Here is a 16,899-nt window from a genome sequence, read left to right as displayed (position 1 = left end):
TGCAGTGGCTTATGGGGATTGTAGTCCATGAAGTGTGGTGCAAGAGTTCATGATGACAGGGAAGACCAGATACGTTACATAGCCCCTCCGCAAGGAGCGGCTTCCAGACGCTCTAACCACCTTAACAATCTTGAGGGTGGTGGAGCGGAGGCGGAACAGGGGGAGGGATGGAGGGCCAGGTCCATGTAGTGGTACTGGAACCACGAAATGAGGCGGAGCCGACGGAGGGAGAAGCCATGGAGGAGGAAGGGTTGGCTCCTGCATGGGGCCGACCGACGGAGGTAGAGCCGGTGGAGCCCGAGGCGGAACCGGAGAGTCGATGGTCCTGGGCGACACAGAGGATCCGGAGGGCCAAGGCGGAACCCAAGGCTCTGGCGACCCCGGCGGAGATGGAGGTCCGGAGGTACGCAGCGGAGCCGGAGTGACAGAGGATCGAGGCTGTGCCCACGGGAGGGAGGAGGTCCACAGAGCCGGCAGGACGGAGTGACGAGGCGCAGCCGGAGGAGTAGAGTCCAGAGGCGAAGGTGGGGTGACGACTGACCGGGGCGGAGCCGGAGAGACGATGGAGCCCGGAGGAGCTGTTGGGCCGACGGCCGACAACGGAGACGAGGGAGCACAGAGCCGGGGTGGAGCCGCAGGGTCGGAGGACCGAGGTGGAGTCCAAGACTCTGAGACTGGAGGTGATGGTGAGGGGTCCTTCAGTCTGGACACCGATGGCGACTGGCAGTCCCACGGCAAGTCCTCTGCCACGAAGGTGGGATGGGGGTGAGTAGAGGGACTGTCAGGAGACAGAGGTGGCAGGACTGGAGCAGCAGGGAGGGTGGGTGGGAACAGTCCATGCTTGAGCTCCGTGACCAGAACCGGGCAGACAGGAATCTCAGGACGACTGGATGTAACCAGCGGAGTCTCTGGAAGGCTGGGCGGAACCAGCGGAGGCTCTGGAAGGCAGGGCTGAACCAGCGGAGTCTCTGGAAGGCTGGGCGGAACCAGCGGAGTCTCTGGAAGGCCTGGCAGAACCAGCGGAGTCTCTGGAAGACTGGGCGGAACCAGCGGAGTCTCTGGAAGGCAGGGCGGAACCAGCGGAGTCTCTGGAAGGCTGGGCGGAACCAGCGGAGTCTCTGGAAGGCAGGGCTGAACCAGCGGAGTCTCTGGAAGGCTGGGCGGAACCAGCGGAGTCTCTGGAAGGCTTGGCAGAACCAGCGGAGTCCCTGGTAGACTGGGCGGAACCAGCGGGGTCTCTGGAAGGCAGGGCTGAATCAGCGGAGTGTCTGGAAGGCTGGGCGGAACCAGCGGAGTCTCTGGAAGGCAGGGCTGAACCAGCGGAGTCTCTGGAAGGCTGGGCGGAACCAGCGGAGTCTCTGGAAGGCAGGGCTGAACCAGTGGAGTGGAGCGGAGCTCTTGTGAAGCGGGCTCTGGACGACGCTCTTGTGAAGCGGGCTCTGGACGACGCTCTTGAGGAGCGGGCTCTGGAGAACTGGACGACCCCAGCGGAGATTCAGGAGGGCTGGGCGTCTCCAGCGGAGACTCTGGAAGAGCAGGCTCTGAGCGAGCGGTCACTGGAGGGCGCTCTGGCGGCGCAGTCACTGGAGGGCGCTCTGGCGGCGCAGTCACTGGAGGGCGCTCTGGCGGCGCAGTCACTGGAGGGCGCTCTGGCGGCGCAGTCACTGGAGGGCTGGTTGGGAGACCAGCTGCTCGAGCCGACAGCAGCGGTGGGTCCTCCACGCTAGAAATTAGCCTTTGCCACCCCGTGGTAAAGTGTGGCTGCTGTGGTTCTGGGCTAGCAGACCTCTTGTGCTGTGGCTCTTCTAGAACTCTCACAGTAAGCGGAGAGCCGCATAACACCAACGCATAATTCATAAAGTCCTCCACCGAACACTTAAATTCCCCTCCAGGCAACAGCGATTTAATGGGTTCATTGAGTCCAAAGCGGAATAAGTCCCTCAGCCATACTTCATCATAAAAAGGTACTTGAAGTGATAACCTACGAAACTGTAGTACATAATCCTCAATGGGAAGATCTTCCTGTCGGAGGAGCAGAAGTTGGTCGACTGGGTCCATGTTGTGATGCTGGTGGTTGAATAAAGCCGCTGGATCCGGGTGTGGCGAAGTCTTCTGTCACATGGAGGAGTCAGAGACGTGCGGATCCAATTGCAAGGCTTTATTAGAATGGTAAACAGGCAGGAGTAAACGCCAGAAAACAGGAACAACGTAGGTAATCCGGGAAACAGTTCAATACTCAAGCCTTGGTCACAATGGCAGGCAGCAGGAATCAATAACGGGGTACACAGTCCAGAGTCATACACAAATAATCCAACAATGGCAGGCAGCAGGAATCAACAACGGGGTACACAGTCCAGAGTCATACACAGGCAATCCAATCCAGAGAAACACGCTTAGAATAATGACCATGGGAACAAATAGACTTCGCCAGGTGGCTGTGTGTGAGAGTGGCTTAAATACATGTGGGTAAATGATAAACAGGTGTATGCAGCAATCAGTTCAGTGGGAAATGAGGAACAGATGTGTGCAGTGATTGGTGCAGTGGCTTATGGGGATTGTAGTCCATGAAGTGTGGTGCAAGAGTTCATGATGACAGGGAAGACCAGATACGTTACAGTTAGTTAGTACATTAACTAATGTTAACAAATGACACCTTATTGTAAAGTGTTACCAAAATTTTTCAGAAATGTCATTACATTTTTACATTCATCAGAAAAATCCTGAAAAAAAGTATCACAGGTTGCAAAAAAATATGAAGCATCACAGCTGTTTCCAACATTGATAATAAATCAGCATCTTGATTAATAATAATAAATTAGACTTACATTTTTTCTGTATTTTTTATTAAATAAACACAGCCTTAATGAGAATAAGAGACTTCTTTAAAAAAACAATAAAAAATATATTTACAACTTTTTGGAAAATTTCATTTAATTAAATATATAATAAATACACAAGGAAAATATGTTACATGTCATAATTTTATGTTTTAATGAAATGTAATCAAATATATAATATACAGTATGTAAATGAATATTATATAATAAATATTTAGCCTATAAATTAGCAGTTCATAATTGGCTCTGTAACATTTTTGTTATTTTGTTTTGTTTTGGGTTTTTTTTTATTAAAAAAGATACACTACCATTTAAAAGTTTGGGTGAGTAGGTCTCTTATCCTCAAAATTGTGGAATAGTAACAAATCTGATTCTTCAGTGTATATGATCCTTAAGAAATCATTCTAATATGTTGATTTGTAACATTTTTATAGTTATCAATATTGAAAACTGTTACTACTTAATATTTTTGAGGAAATGGTATATTTGATGAATAGAAAGTTCACACAAACAGTATTTATTTGAAATATATATAATAGTAACATTATAAATGTTTAACATTATAAAAGAGGTAATAAAAACCACTCTTTTTGAACAATAGTATATGTATATATGGTACTGTTACTAAAAAACACAGAGAGCGCTGTACTGAGCTGTCACATTGATTTATTCAAGCCGATGTAATTGATCTTGAAAAACGTAGCAAGGCTTCGGTGGACTGGGAGGCTTCAAACCTTCAGTGGTTATATTTGCATACATCCTCAGGCAATAGACCCTATATGAGACAGATTTATACTTTGCCGTGTGTTCTTCCACCAATTCCATCGATATTAAATGTAAATGTGTTCACATGGGAACGCAAATAGAGTTCAAAGGAACGATATGCCAACCCCTGTGAGCTCTCGCTAATGGTGGTCACTGATTGTGATGCCAGTTCTTATCAGCGTGGCTCCCATTGTCCTGAAAATATCAGTTGTCAGAGATGCGTGGGAGGAAGAGAGACTGTAATTGAGGGCCGCTGTGTCGGGTTAACACACAAGTATCCCTGTCTTCCTGATTGCCCTTTGTGTGTGGGTAAATTAGGAAGTGTTAGTACAGTTTTCCTTTTTGTTGCAATTTTGCCCCATAATTAACAGAAGGACCATGATTTAATTGGCTGTATTTCAAGCTTCAGATGACCCCTGTGATGTTGTTGTTTGTCGCCTGGCGTTTTATGTCCTCACACGTTAATTCTTCATTTCATGCTGTCCTTTGAGCGCAAAACAAAGCTTTTTGTTTCTGCTCGGGATTCGATGATGAGAGCTGACAGGGCGCACATCGCGTCTTATAGCTGGGTTTCTATGGAAACCAGGTTACATTGGAAGACATTTGAAGGGAAAACCCTCGGGCCCCAGTTTGTGCTCTGACTCAGTTTCAAAACAAATCTTAATTGAATTTGTGGGCCTCCTGATATTACTCATGTGCTCCAGACATGGCTCAACCCCGGTGAACCCTGTGCCTGAGGAGGAGGGGGGAAATTAACAGCCCCCTCCTTTCATGTGCTATCTCATAGGACAGCATGTTCTCCTCTCTGCTCCTGCAGCACTGGGCTGGAAAATGTTGCTGAGCGCCAAGAGAGGCTTATGAGACTGGATATAGGTTCCACAAACATAAATGCTGGATTCATTGTGCATCAGAAGTCAAGCTTGTTTTTTCCTGGATGATAGCTATACAGACAATAATTAAAGGCATGGCTGCGTATCTAAATGGAACATGAACTTTCAATCCAATCCACTGACCTGTGCTTTTTTGTGTAAAAAAACAATATATATATATAGTTTTTGTGTATTTTTGAAAAGGTATATTTATATAAAGAGAGGGAGACCTGTTATAGCACTTTTTTATCCTATCTGTTCTTTTCAGAAACACATTAAAAATGTATTTGAAATTACAATGACTTGAATACACCTATTCTATAATGAGCATTTTTTTATTTCTATATATGTAGAGAAAACAAGAGGGAGCTAGGTAGTAATTGATTACATGTAATCTGGATTCCGTAATCAGATTCCAAAAATTAAGTACTTGTAATTAGATAAAAATACATTTTAAAATACTCGTAATTAGGCTACAGTTACTTTTTTATGGATTATGTGATTACATATTATTTACACAATAACAATCAATTAATCAGAATTTATTGATTCTCCCTAATTCATGTTTTTCATCTTGCAATCTTTAAATGTTCCTTTCTAAAATAGCGTACCACTTATATACATTCAGAAAGTCTTCCAGGATTGTGGGAATTTACACAAAGACCATTCACTAGTCAGGTGGCTACACAGCATTTGACCACTGATTTACAAAAAGCATTTTGTTTCAGCATACTGATAAACACATTAATTTGTATTTGAATTATCACTCAGTTGGTTTGTGCACACTAAAATGCACAAAATCGTAAAATAAATATTATAATAATTATCACATTTGCATGTTTACTGGCTCTCTGACATTGGTAAATAATCTTATGACATGCAGATAAATAAATATATATATATATATATATATATATATATGTGTGTGTATATATATAAAATATATATATTTATTTATTTTTTTGGAGTGTTTTTTACAGTTATTAATAAAATTATTAGCTTGTCATTAAGCTCACAAACCCCCTGCAGTTTCATTACGAACTCCAGACGTAATGTAATGTTTAATGTACTTCATGTTGTAATAATAACAAACAGATTATATTTTCTTACTCTTTGTATTTTTATATCATTATGGTACAAGATTATTTTATTTAAATAAATGTGTTGGACGAATTAGGTCAAAAGTAATCAAAAAGTAGTCTGATTATATTACCTAAAATGTGTAACGTAATGGATTACATTACAAGTTACAGTTCTTGTCATGTAATTTTTAATCAGTAACGGATTACAATTTGTGAATTATCTATCCAGCTCTGTATGCATGTATAAACACACACACACACACACACACACACACACACACACACACACATGTTGGGTTTACATGTTTTATGGGGACATTCCATAGGCGTAATGGTTTTCATACTGTACAAACCGTATTTTCTATCACCCTACACCTACACTATACCTAAACCTAGCCCTCACAGGAGATTGTGCACACTTTTACTTTATCAAAAAAACTCACTGTGCATGATTTATAACCCTGTTTCCTCATGGGGACCTGAGAAATGTCCCCACAAGGTCAAAATCTACTGGTATTCCTATCCTTGTGGGGACATTTGGTCCCCACAACGTGATGAATACCAGGTACACACACACACACACACACACACACACACACACACACACACACACACACACACACACACACACACACACACACACACACACACACACACACACACACACACACACACACACACACACACACACACACACACACACACACACACATATCCCATCCCCAAAAGTAATTGTATTTATGAATTGTTAATTCTTGTTATTTGGGATATATATTATCAGTATATTTTTAATATATATTTAAAGTGTGTGTGTATTAAAGTAACTTTAATTTTAAATAGGTTGTAAAATGCTATGTGATGTGACTCCCCAAACACTTTTAAAGTGTTAACAGTTAAAGTCAGAAGTTTACATACACCTTGCAGAATCTGCAAAATGTTAATTATTTTACCAAAATAAGAGGGATCATACAAAATGCATGTTATTTTTTCTTATTTAGTACTGACCTGAATAAGCTATTTCACACAAAAAATGTTTACATATAGTTCACAAGACAAAATAATAGTTGGATTTATAAAAATGACCCTGTTCAAAAGTTTACATACATTTCATTCTTAATACTGCATTCTTACCTGAAAGATCCACAACTGTGTTTTTTTTTTTTTGTGATAGTTGTTCAAGAGTCCCTTGTTTGTCCTCAACAGTTAAACTGCCTGCTGTTCTTCAGAATAGTCATTTTCACTCACCAACTCTTAATGCATTATGTTTTCTTGTGAAGCATCAGTGAGCATTTGAACCGTCTGTAATAGTTGCATATGAGTCCCTCACTTGTCCTTAGTTTAAAAAGATGGATCTCAAAATTATATAGTCAATGTTGGAAAGGGTTTAAATAGACAAAAATGCTGAAGAACCAAATAATTTGAGGGACCTGAAGGGACCTTAACTGTTCAGGACAAACAAGGGACTCTTAAAAAAAAGAGGTAACAACATAATATTAAGAATCAAGGGGATGTAAACTTTTGAATGGGGTAATTTTTATAAATTCAAATATTATTTTCTCTGGTGGACTATATGTAATATGTCTTTTATGTTAAATAGTCTTATTCAGGTCAGTACTAAATAAAAAATAACATGCATTCTATATGATCCCTCTTATTTTGGTAAAATAGTTTTTGCTGATTCTGCAAGGTGTATGTAAACTTTTGACTTCAACTGTATTTATCAATAACTCATGATATTTGGGGGGAAAAAACTACCCTTTTTTCTGAAAATATTTAAAAAATATGTAAAAACATTTTAGAAAATTACATGACAGTAACCTTAGTTTTGGTTTTAGATGTTAGTCCAAGAAGAAACAGGTGAGGCTTTTTTTTCTCCAAATGATTGCTCTATCCACCTTAGATGTACAACCTCTATCCTGGACAGCCCTGAGAAAATTATACTTTGACTGACTGATTACATTTATGAACCATTATATGCACGGCTCATTAGCTGAGTATTATAGCCAGCGTTGTGTGGAATATCATGCTGGTTGGCAACTTGGTCCATGGGGAGTCACAGTGTCACACTGTTTGGATTCATTATCCATATCTCAATGGATGGAAGAAAGCCCCAGTGCTCACATTGCTTTATTGCCGCGTGTCTTCCCTACTGCTGTCTTCATGCTGATTAACAACCAAATCATCATTAATGTCCAGTTTGCATTCCATAAATGCTTACACTGGGTAATAGCCTTGTCATTTTATTTATTTTGGACATGAAAAGGATTAAACCGGCATACGTATACATTTTATCACAAATTTTATACATGATTAAAATTCTTATTTAACCACACCACGAAACTGCCACATCAGCTTGACATTATCATCGCTGTCCAGCTGTGCAGGCTAGCCAAACTTATTAGAAATCAAAAGACAACAGAGGCAAACCATGGGAGCCACATTTCAGAGTCTGGATCATTTCAGATGACAAAACAGAAGCTACATGGCAGCGTTTGAATGTGGAAATCCTCTGAACACATAAATCCCTGGACCTAGAAATTTCATATCCACTCGGGATAAACCCTGAGCCCTTCAAATGGACACTTTAGAGAAAGCAGTTTACAGAATTTACAGAAAAACCCATGACGGCTTGTTCACATGAAATGGGGAGCTTCAGCAAAAATACGGCCTGTAACATTGGAACTATTAGAAACTTAGAAGCTACATCAGCACGTACAGTATGATGCACTGCAAAAAAATAATAGTAATAATTTAACCAGTACATTTGTCTTGTTTTCCAGCAAATATCATATTTCATCCTTAAAGGGAACACAGGTATTAGGACTTGGCTTAATATAACGTAAATTATGTCTCTTACTAGTAGTAGAAAACGGCTGTGCTCAGTGAGCTACTGGCGCTTCCTATTTTTACTGCAATACTGATGACCAAATGCCGTACCATTGATTTTTCCCCAAAAGGAGTCTAAACTTCCCTGGATATCGAGTGAAATCCACACTGAGAAACTCCATTAGTGGCTGCGGCGTTATGACAAGCAATGGCATGTTTATATCCTGTCAGGATTACATCTAGCGTTTGTGTTTTTGCCGTTTGTAAGCTCTCTCAGTAGTTGTTCTACTAAAAGCCTCAAAGGCATCAGGGCCGAAGTGGAGAGAACAAAGACACTGGTCTTTAGGAAGTTTTATTTGTCCACAGGCATCTTTCTATTCTTTTCTAGCTAGAAAAGCAGTGAAGAATTGCATCACTTTTCTTGTTACCCTTCAACTGAAAAATATCAACCAAAAGCAGCACAATGCGGCATCATATTTTAGCAGAAAACATTAAGCTGTACAAGTCTTAATACCCAGGGTTCCCTTTATAGTAGAATATATTTAAATATTAAGAAAATTGTTTATGAATGGTAAAGAATGGAAAAATACATTTAAATATAATTACCACTGGGGTTAGCCACTGTATCAAAGTTTCCACAAAAATATTAAGCCGCAAAAGCTGACAGTGAGAATCAAAACTGATAATAAGGAATGTTTCTTAATTTCTTGATCTCCAAATCAGCATATTAGAATGATTTTTAAAGGATCATGTTGCACTAAAAAAAGAGTGTGTTGCCATCACAGGAGTCAAATAAAGCTGCAAGCAGAAATTAGCAGGTTTCAAGCGCTTTAAGGCATTTAAGCACATAAAGATATTATATATTATTTACCAAGCCTGTAACCACCTAAATCAATGATTTAAAAAAGCACTTTTTCCAAACTCAGGTAATTTACCATAGAAATATTTAGTTTTTTTAACATTTATGACCGTTATAGCACCAGCTGTGCTCCGTTCTCCCTAAAACTTTGCTTGCTTATTTAGAATCACTCGTCGCATGTACTCACCAGGTTTTGTGAAGTTTTGAGTTTTCATTTAGGCTTTATAGGCTTTTGGGGTGTATTTTGGACAGATTGATCGAAAAAACCTGTTAGTTGCAAAAGTTACATTTTCTCAATAATTTTCAATAATAAACGGTTTGATTGACAGCAGTGGTTTTAGAGGTAAAGCTGTTTGAATTGAAGAGGCCTATTGTATGATATGAATCTTGTGTGTATGTGTGGAAAACTGTGCAATATACAATAATTTACACCCTTGAAATATGCAATATCCTCCCCCAGTGGCTGATTTCTTTTAAATTTCTCAAAGACCTTTAGGGCCCTGAGTCAAACAGGCTCACAGAGTTTTGTTCCGATTGACCTCCGTTAACCTTGTCTAATAGGTGCTCAAAGTTCATTGGCCTGTGTTGGCTATTTTTAGAGATACACAATGTCCTTATAGCCACTTTTGGCACTTTGGACCAAAAATTACTTAAGAGCTTGCTTACTCATCACCTAACACCAATGACTTGTACTTTCACTATATGTACAAAAGTATTGGGACACCACCTTCTTTGGAACAGAAAAAGGCACTTCCAAAACTGTGGCAACAAAGATGGAAACATAATTTATGTATTCAAAAAATGCATTTCCATCTCTGTTGTTGTTTTGAAAGTTTCTAAAATGAAGGTACCCGTATGTACAAGTCATTGGTAATTGGTGATGAGTTTTTGGCTCATGGTTTGCATTTAGTCACACTAGAGGTGTTCAGCTGAGGTTAGGACTTGGCTTTATGCAGACCAGTCATGTTCTTCCACAGTGACTGAATCAATCATTTCTTTTTCTTTATACACAGATGCACTGTCATGTTAGAATAGAAAACGGTCCTGTCCAAACTGTTGCTACAAAATGAAAATCATACAATACCCTAGAATATCATTATATGCTTAACATTAAGATTTATACTCATGGAAATTACTAAAGTAGCTAAACCTGTTCATTAGAAGGGGGTGTCCAAATATTTGTTGGCAATATAGTGTATATGCCGCCCCTTTATATATACTTTCAGTATATATTATAAAATATATATATTTTTCATATTATTCGGATTTGTTGGCTATGATAGCCTCTTAGGCAGTATGCCAACATATAACGCCATAGCACGTCAGTTCGAATCCCGGTTAGTGGACCTTTCCCAATTTCGCCCTTACTCTCTCTGTCCCACGTCCTGCCAACTAACTGTACTATCAAAATGAAAGCCAAAAACACCAAAAATAAATCTTAAAAAAATACAAATTTTTGAATGGCTTCCAAAGTTTTGATTAATTTCTCCAATTCTGCATTCTGACCTCGAGTCTTCTTTACTTTGTATTGTGTGCTTACAGTAGTCACATAATGACAAACGACTTGGGAAGGACTAAGGAACTGAATGAAGAACAAAAGTTCTGAAAGACTCTAAATTAGATGTGGCCCCGGGCCCTTTGAACTGTCAGTAGAGATTTATATTCCATTTGAGCAAGGACACATTGTACACTCCTTAGGAAGCCCAGGGAGATCCTAGCATGAATTATTTCAGATAAATCAAACCGGTCGAAGCAGTGGGCGGAGAACGCTGGGGTGAAAAAAAAAAAAACGTAATCCGTATTTCTTACTGTGCAAACACATCTCAGACGGAAAATAAAAATGAATTCAGCCACCTCAATATTATTGCTATAAAACCTATAGAACCTGTATGCCTATAGAGCTCCCACACAAAATGACAGATCTCCCTTTTCTTTTAAATTAATGTTTACATGGTGCTTGTCAGCAGTCCTGGAGCTTCTCCAGTCCATTTGTTCCATTGCAAGCAAATTCTCTGTAATCGTGAAGAAATGAGTTTGAGCTTGCTTTCCGCCTACATGCGTAAGAGCCATTGATGGGTGGAGAGCTTCGCAGTGAGAGCGCTTGCATCTTCCGCTAGCATTGTTCCCTTGGAAATAGATTATAGGCCTGTATCTGTGATATCTTTAATTACATTTCATCATTTCTGCACTGTGTGATTGCGAGTGTGTGAAATCCAAGGCCTCAGACAGTGTTTGATTTGCAGAGGATTTCAGTAAACAAACCCCATGGATACAAGTCATTGCTCATTTGACCCTTCTAATGCATTTTTCTTTTTGTCTGTCTCACTGTTTTGACCATCTGTTTGTCCATATTGTCTGGCTCATCACTTCCGTCCGGCTGTAGACATCGCTGTTGGCCTTCCCATCGGCGTGATAATAGCGTGTGGCTTGGCGCTGCTGTTGCTCGCTGCATTTGTATCCTGGAAGCTGTGCTGGGTCCCTTGGAGGAACAAAGCCCTCTCGTCGAGTTCTGCAGCCCTCGCTCCTGACGACTGCCCCTCATTTCATTTACCGTCTCTTCTGCCCAGTCCTCAGCCGTCTGAGGTCACTATGGCGACTGAGAAGGAAAAGTATCCCTTGGCGTCGATGGGCTTCCTGGAGGCAGCTGTTAAAATAAGTCACACCTCTCCCGACATCCCTGCCGAGGTGGAGCTCTCCATGAGGGAGCACTTCTTGCGCCGTACGCAACGCATGCAAAGACAGACCACAGAGCCAGCGTCATCCACCAGGTAACAGTGCCAAAAGTATGCATGAACACACACTTACGCTACTGCTTGAAAGTTTGGGGTCAGCAAGAATTTGTACTGTTTCTGTATAGAATATTCAAAAATAGTAATATTGTGAAATGTTACTGCTATTTAAAACTTCATATATGTGACTCTGGACCACAAATCAAGTCTTGAGTAGCATGGGTATATTTGTAGCAATAGCCAAAAATACATCGTATGGGTCAAAATTGTCGATTTTTCTTTTATGCCAAAAATCAATAGGATATTAAATAAAAATCATGTTCCATGAAGATATTTTGTACATTTCCTGCCATAGATATATCAAAATGTAATTTTTGATTGATAATATGCATTGCTAAGAATTTTATTTGGACAACTGTAAAGGCGATTTTCTTAATTATTTTATTTTTAATTTTTTGCATCCTCAGAATACAGATTTTTAAATAGTTGTATTTCTGCCAAATATTGTTTTATCCTAACAAACCATATATTAATGGAAAGCTTATGTATTCAGCTTACAAAAAAGTGTGGTTCATGGTCACATATATTTATAACTTTTAAAATGGAATTTACAATCTGGCATTCTGAAATGCTAAATTCAACCAGCACAATTGAATGCATCTTTGCTGAATAAAAGTATTAATTTCTTTAAAAATCTGACCCCAAACTTTTAAGCAATAGTGCATATGTAAGGTAAGATGGGGAAAAGTTGTGTAAATTGTTGTCACTGGATAATGATTAATTAATTTAAAAGGTTTTTATGTCTAGATGTTAATAAGGTCTTTGTGGACAAAGTAATAGAAAAAGTTAAAATATAATACACTACCATTCAAAAGTAAGACTTTTAATGTTTTTTAAAGAAGTCTCTTCCGCTCACCAAACCTGCATTTTATTTGATCCAAAGTACAGCAAAAACTACTAATTTGAAATATTTTTTTTACTATTTAAAACAACTGTTTTCTATGTGAATTTATTTTAAAATTTAATTTATCTAATTTAATGTCATTCAAAACTAAATTTCGAGCATCATTACTCCAGTCTTCAGTGTCACATGATCCTGTTGGGAAAGAAATTCTAGAAATTAATACTTTTATTTAGCAAGTATACTTTAAATTGATCAAAAGTGATGATAAAGACATTTACAAAAAGATTTCTGTTTCAGATAAATGTGGTTCTTCTGAACTTTCTATTCATTCTATTCATTCATAATTCTACTAAGCTTTTTTCAACATAATTATAATAATAATAATAAATGTTTTTTTTGCAGCAAATCAGAATGCAAGAATGATTTCTGAAGGATCATGTTACTGGAGTAATTATGCTAAAATTCAGCTTTGATATCACATAAAAAAAATTACATTTTAAAATATATTTAAACAAGAAGAAAACAGTTATTTTAAATAGTACAAATATTTCAAAATTCTACTGTTTTTGCTGTACTTTGGATCAGTAAATGCAGGCTTCATGAGCAGAAAATTCTTCTTTAAAAACATTTAAAATCTGGTAGTGTATTTATTTTGAAGTGATTTTTGGGGTAAGATGGCCCTCTGAGAATTTTATTCATGTGATTTCATATTTTACATTATTGACACCTTTTATAAAAGCTATATTTTAGATATATTCATTACAGTTCAAGACAGATTATTCCTACAAAGCAAGTAGTTTCAAAGCAGGAAGATAACAAATATCAGACAAATTCAAATTCTGCTGTAAAGCAGTTCTATAAAGACATTAGTGTCATTGCTTAGTTTCAAATCAGTTCAGAGTTGATTCGGTTCAGTTCGATAACTGCGTAAAGTTCATCAATTATGAAACAAATACAATTCAGCAGCTCTACAGGAGGCAATAGTGTCATTACTCAGCTCAAGTCAGTTTAATGTTGATTTAATTCCATTCATTAACAGTCTAGGTTTCAAAAAATCTTTTATAAAACAACTTCGATTCAGCTATAAAGCAGCTCTACAGAAGAAAATTGTCATTATCTGGTTCAACTGAGTTTTGTTTTCATCCAAAAGAGTCAGTACAGTCAAATAAATTGAGGAATAACTAATACTGAGTGTTATTACTGAATATTAAGTAGGATATTCTGTGAAAATCTGATGGTAATGAAATGCGTTTAAAAATGAAAGGGCCATTCTACCCTGCGCAATAACAAAATTACAGATTATTTTTATTTATTTCCTTATTTTTCCAGTTAAATCTAAACATGTTACAATTTATCAGTAACTGCACACTTTTGGGTTAGTTCACCCAAAAAGGAAAATTCTGTCATTAATTACTCACCCTCATGTCGTTCCAAACCCATAAAACCTTTGTTAATCTTTGTAACACAAATTAAGATATTTTTGATGAAATCCGAGAGCTTTTAGACCCTGCATAGACAGCAATGCAACTGACACGTTCAAGGCCCAGAAAGGTAGAAAGGACATTGTTAAAATAGTCAATGTGACATCAGTGGTTCAACCTTAATTTTATAAAGCTACGAGAATACTTGGAGCAAAATGAGAGTAATTAATGACAGAATTTTATTTACGGGTGAACTATCCCTTTAAGAGGAGCATCCTTCCCCTTTTCCCCATCTTTTATACATTTTCAGTTTGTGCCTGCAGCCATTTACACACCCAGTACTGCATAAACATTTACACATTTCATTAAAAATATGCAGCATTGTATATACCTGAAGGAAATGCATACTATAAATCACACTGTCAGACCCTTCACAGCAGGACTCAAAAGCCATCATCAATCACAAATACCCAATAACAGAATCTCCCAAAGACATTACAGAACAGATGGACACTGACACCAAAACAAGAAATGTGTGAAAATATTTATATTAGAAAAGAATATTGCTGATGATGCGGAAATATCTAGAAGAGAGTGAAGTCTTTCATCTGAGACCGCTTTGTTATTTTATGCATTCAATAATGTATTTCAGTTTCTCTTCAGGGCAAGTTTTTAATGTTTAGCTGCTCCATAATCCCTGGAACTGAGACAAGTTCTGCTTATGCATACTTGATTCATTTAGGGTAGTTCCAGGACACTTAATTACAGCACAGTTCTTGTCCACTTGAAATTAAATATTTGTCATGTACGATTTGCCCATTAAGGAGTTCTATTTAATTGAGCTTCAGTATTTGGCTGCTCTTGAAGATTTTTCCACTGTTTTCTGTTCCAGAACATTGGCACAGCAGTAGGTTTATTCATATTAAATAATATGGAGTTGAATTAACTATGCTAGAATTCATTTTTACACTCCTTTTGAGAGCAACTGTTACATAATGAATGAAAGAAATGCTTTCTTTTATCTTGTAATTTGCATAAATATAAATACACACTACCAGTCAAAAGTTTTTGAACAGTAAGATTTTTAATATTTTTTTAAAAAGTCTCTTCTGCTCACCAAGCCTGCATTTATTTGATCTAAAGTACAGCAAAAAGAGTAAAATTCTGAAATATTTTTACTATTTAAAATAACTATTTTCTATTTTAATATATTATAAATTGTCATTTATTCCTGTGATTTCAAAGCTGAATTTTTAGCATCATTACTCCAGTCTCATGATCCTTCAGAAATCATTCAAATATTCTGATTTGCTGCTCAAAACACATTTATTAATATTATGTTAAAAACAGCTGAGTAGAATTTTTTTCAGATTGTTTTGGTGAATAGAAAGTTCAGAAGAACAGCATTTGTCTGAAAAAGAAATCTTTTGTAACATTATAAATCTCTTTATAATGTTGGAGTAATAATGCTGAAAATTAGCTTTGATCACAGGAATAAATTACATTTTAAAATATATTCAAATAGAAAGCAGTTATTTTAAATGGTAAAAGTATTTCACAGTGGTACTGCTTTTGCTGTTCAAAAATTTTGGCTGGTGTGTATGAATATATTTATGTATAGTACATTGTTCTTCTTTAAAATTTTGATCAATTCAATGTGTTGCTTACCATGTCTTTGTAGTTAATTGTGAAATTTACTAAAAATTTCTGGGTTAAAAAAGTTTTAAGTTTAATTTAAGTATTTTTACTCATTTTCTGTGGCCCCTGTGTTTTTTTTTTTAACCTGGCCTTGGGCAGTCGTTCAGTTTCTAATCCAACTTTTTCTGAACACTCATCAAATCCCTCATGCTGCTCTTTTCGTCTTTATCTCATTTCTCCAGGCATAGTTCCTTCAAACGTCACCTTCCCCGTCAAATGCAGGTAAGCAGTCTGGACCTGGGAGATGACTATGATGTGGATGAGCAGCCAACCAGCATTGGCCGTATCAAGCCTGAACTCTACAAGCAAATGACCACAGAGAACGACGAATCCGGCAATAGTAAAGGTGGCCAAAACTGTGGCAAGATCAACTTTTCCCTCCGCTATGACTATGAGAACGAGATGTTACTTGTCAAGATACTCAAGGCATTTGATCTCCCAGCGAAGGATCTTTGCGGCAGCTCTGACCCGTACGTCAAGATCTACCTGCTGCCAGATCGGAAGCAGAAGTTCCAGACACGAGTCCATCGTAAAACGCTCAACCCCACGTTCGACGAGTCCTTCCAGTTTCCGGTACCCTACGATGAGCTTCCCGTGAGGAAGCTCCATCTCAGTGTTTTCGATTTCGACAGGTTCTCAAGGCACGATATGATTGGGGAGGTCATACTGGACAATCTGTTTGAAGTGTCTGATCTCTCAAGGGAGACCTCCATCTGGAAAGACATTCAGTATGCTACCTCAGTAAGAGAAACCTGCCGCTCTCTTTTCTCTTGATGTGTTTGACAAATGTGATTCTGCTGGTTTTTACATCGATTTTTTTTATTTTTATGGGGAGACGTGTATAGTAAGGATACTCAGATATGTACTGATCACATATTAATCAGATACATCAATTAATATACAATGGGG

At 38.3% G+C, this 16,899-nt stretch overlaps 1 protein-coding gene across 1 annotated transcript in view; it reads left to right on the top strand.

The window, feature by feature from the left end:
• Positions 1–16,899, top strand: part of syt6a (synaptotagmin VIa) — a 59,809-nt gene that overhangs the window by 37,127 nt on the left and 5,783 nt on the right. Inside the window, exons 3-4 of the mRNA XM_073822689.1 lie at positions 11,622–12,006; positions 16,173–16,731. Of these exons, the coding sequence (XP_073678790.1) occupies positions 11,622–12,006; positions 16,173–16,731 (944 nt within the window). The remainder of the gene's footprint in view (positions 1–11,621; positions 12,007–16,172; positions 16,732–16,899) is intronic.

The sequence above is a fragment of the Garra rufa genome, chromosome 18 (assembly GCF_049309525.1).
Source record: "Garra rufa chromosome 18, GarRuf1.0, whole genome shotgun sequence".
Lineage (NCBI taxonomy): Eukaryota > Metazoa > Chordata > Actinopteri > Cypriniformes > Cyprinidae > Garra > Garra rufa.
This window is presented reverse-complemented; position numbering and strand designations above follow the sequence as displayed.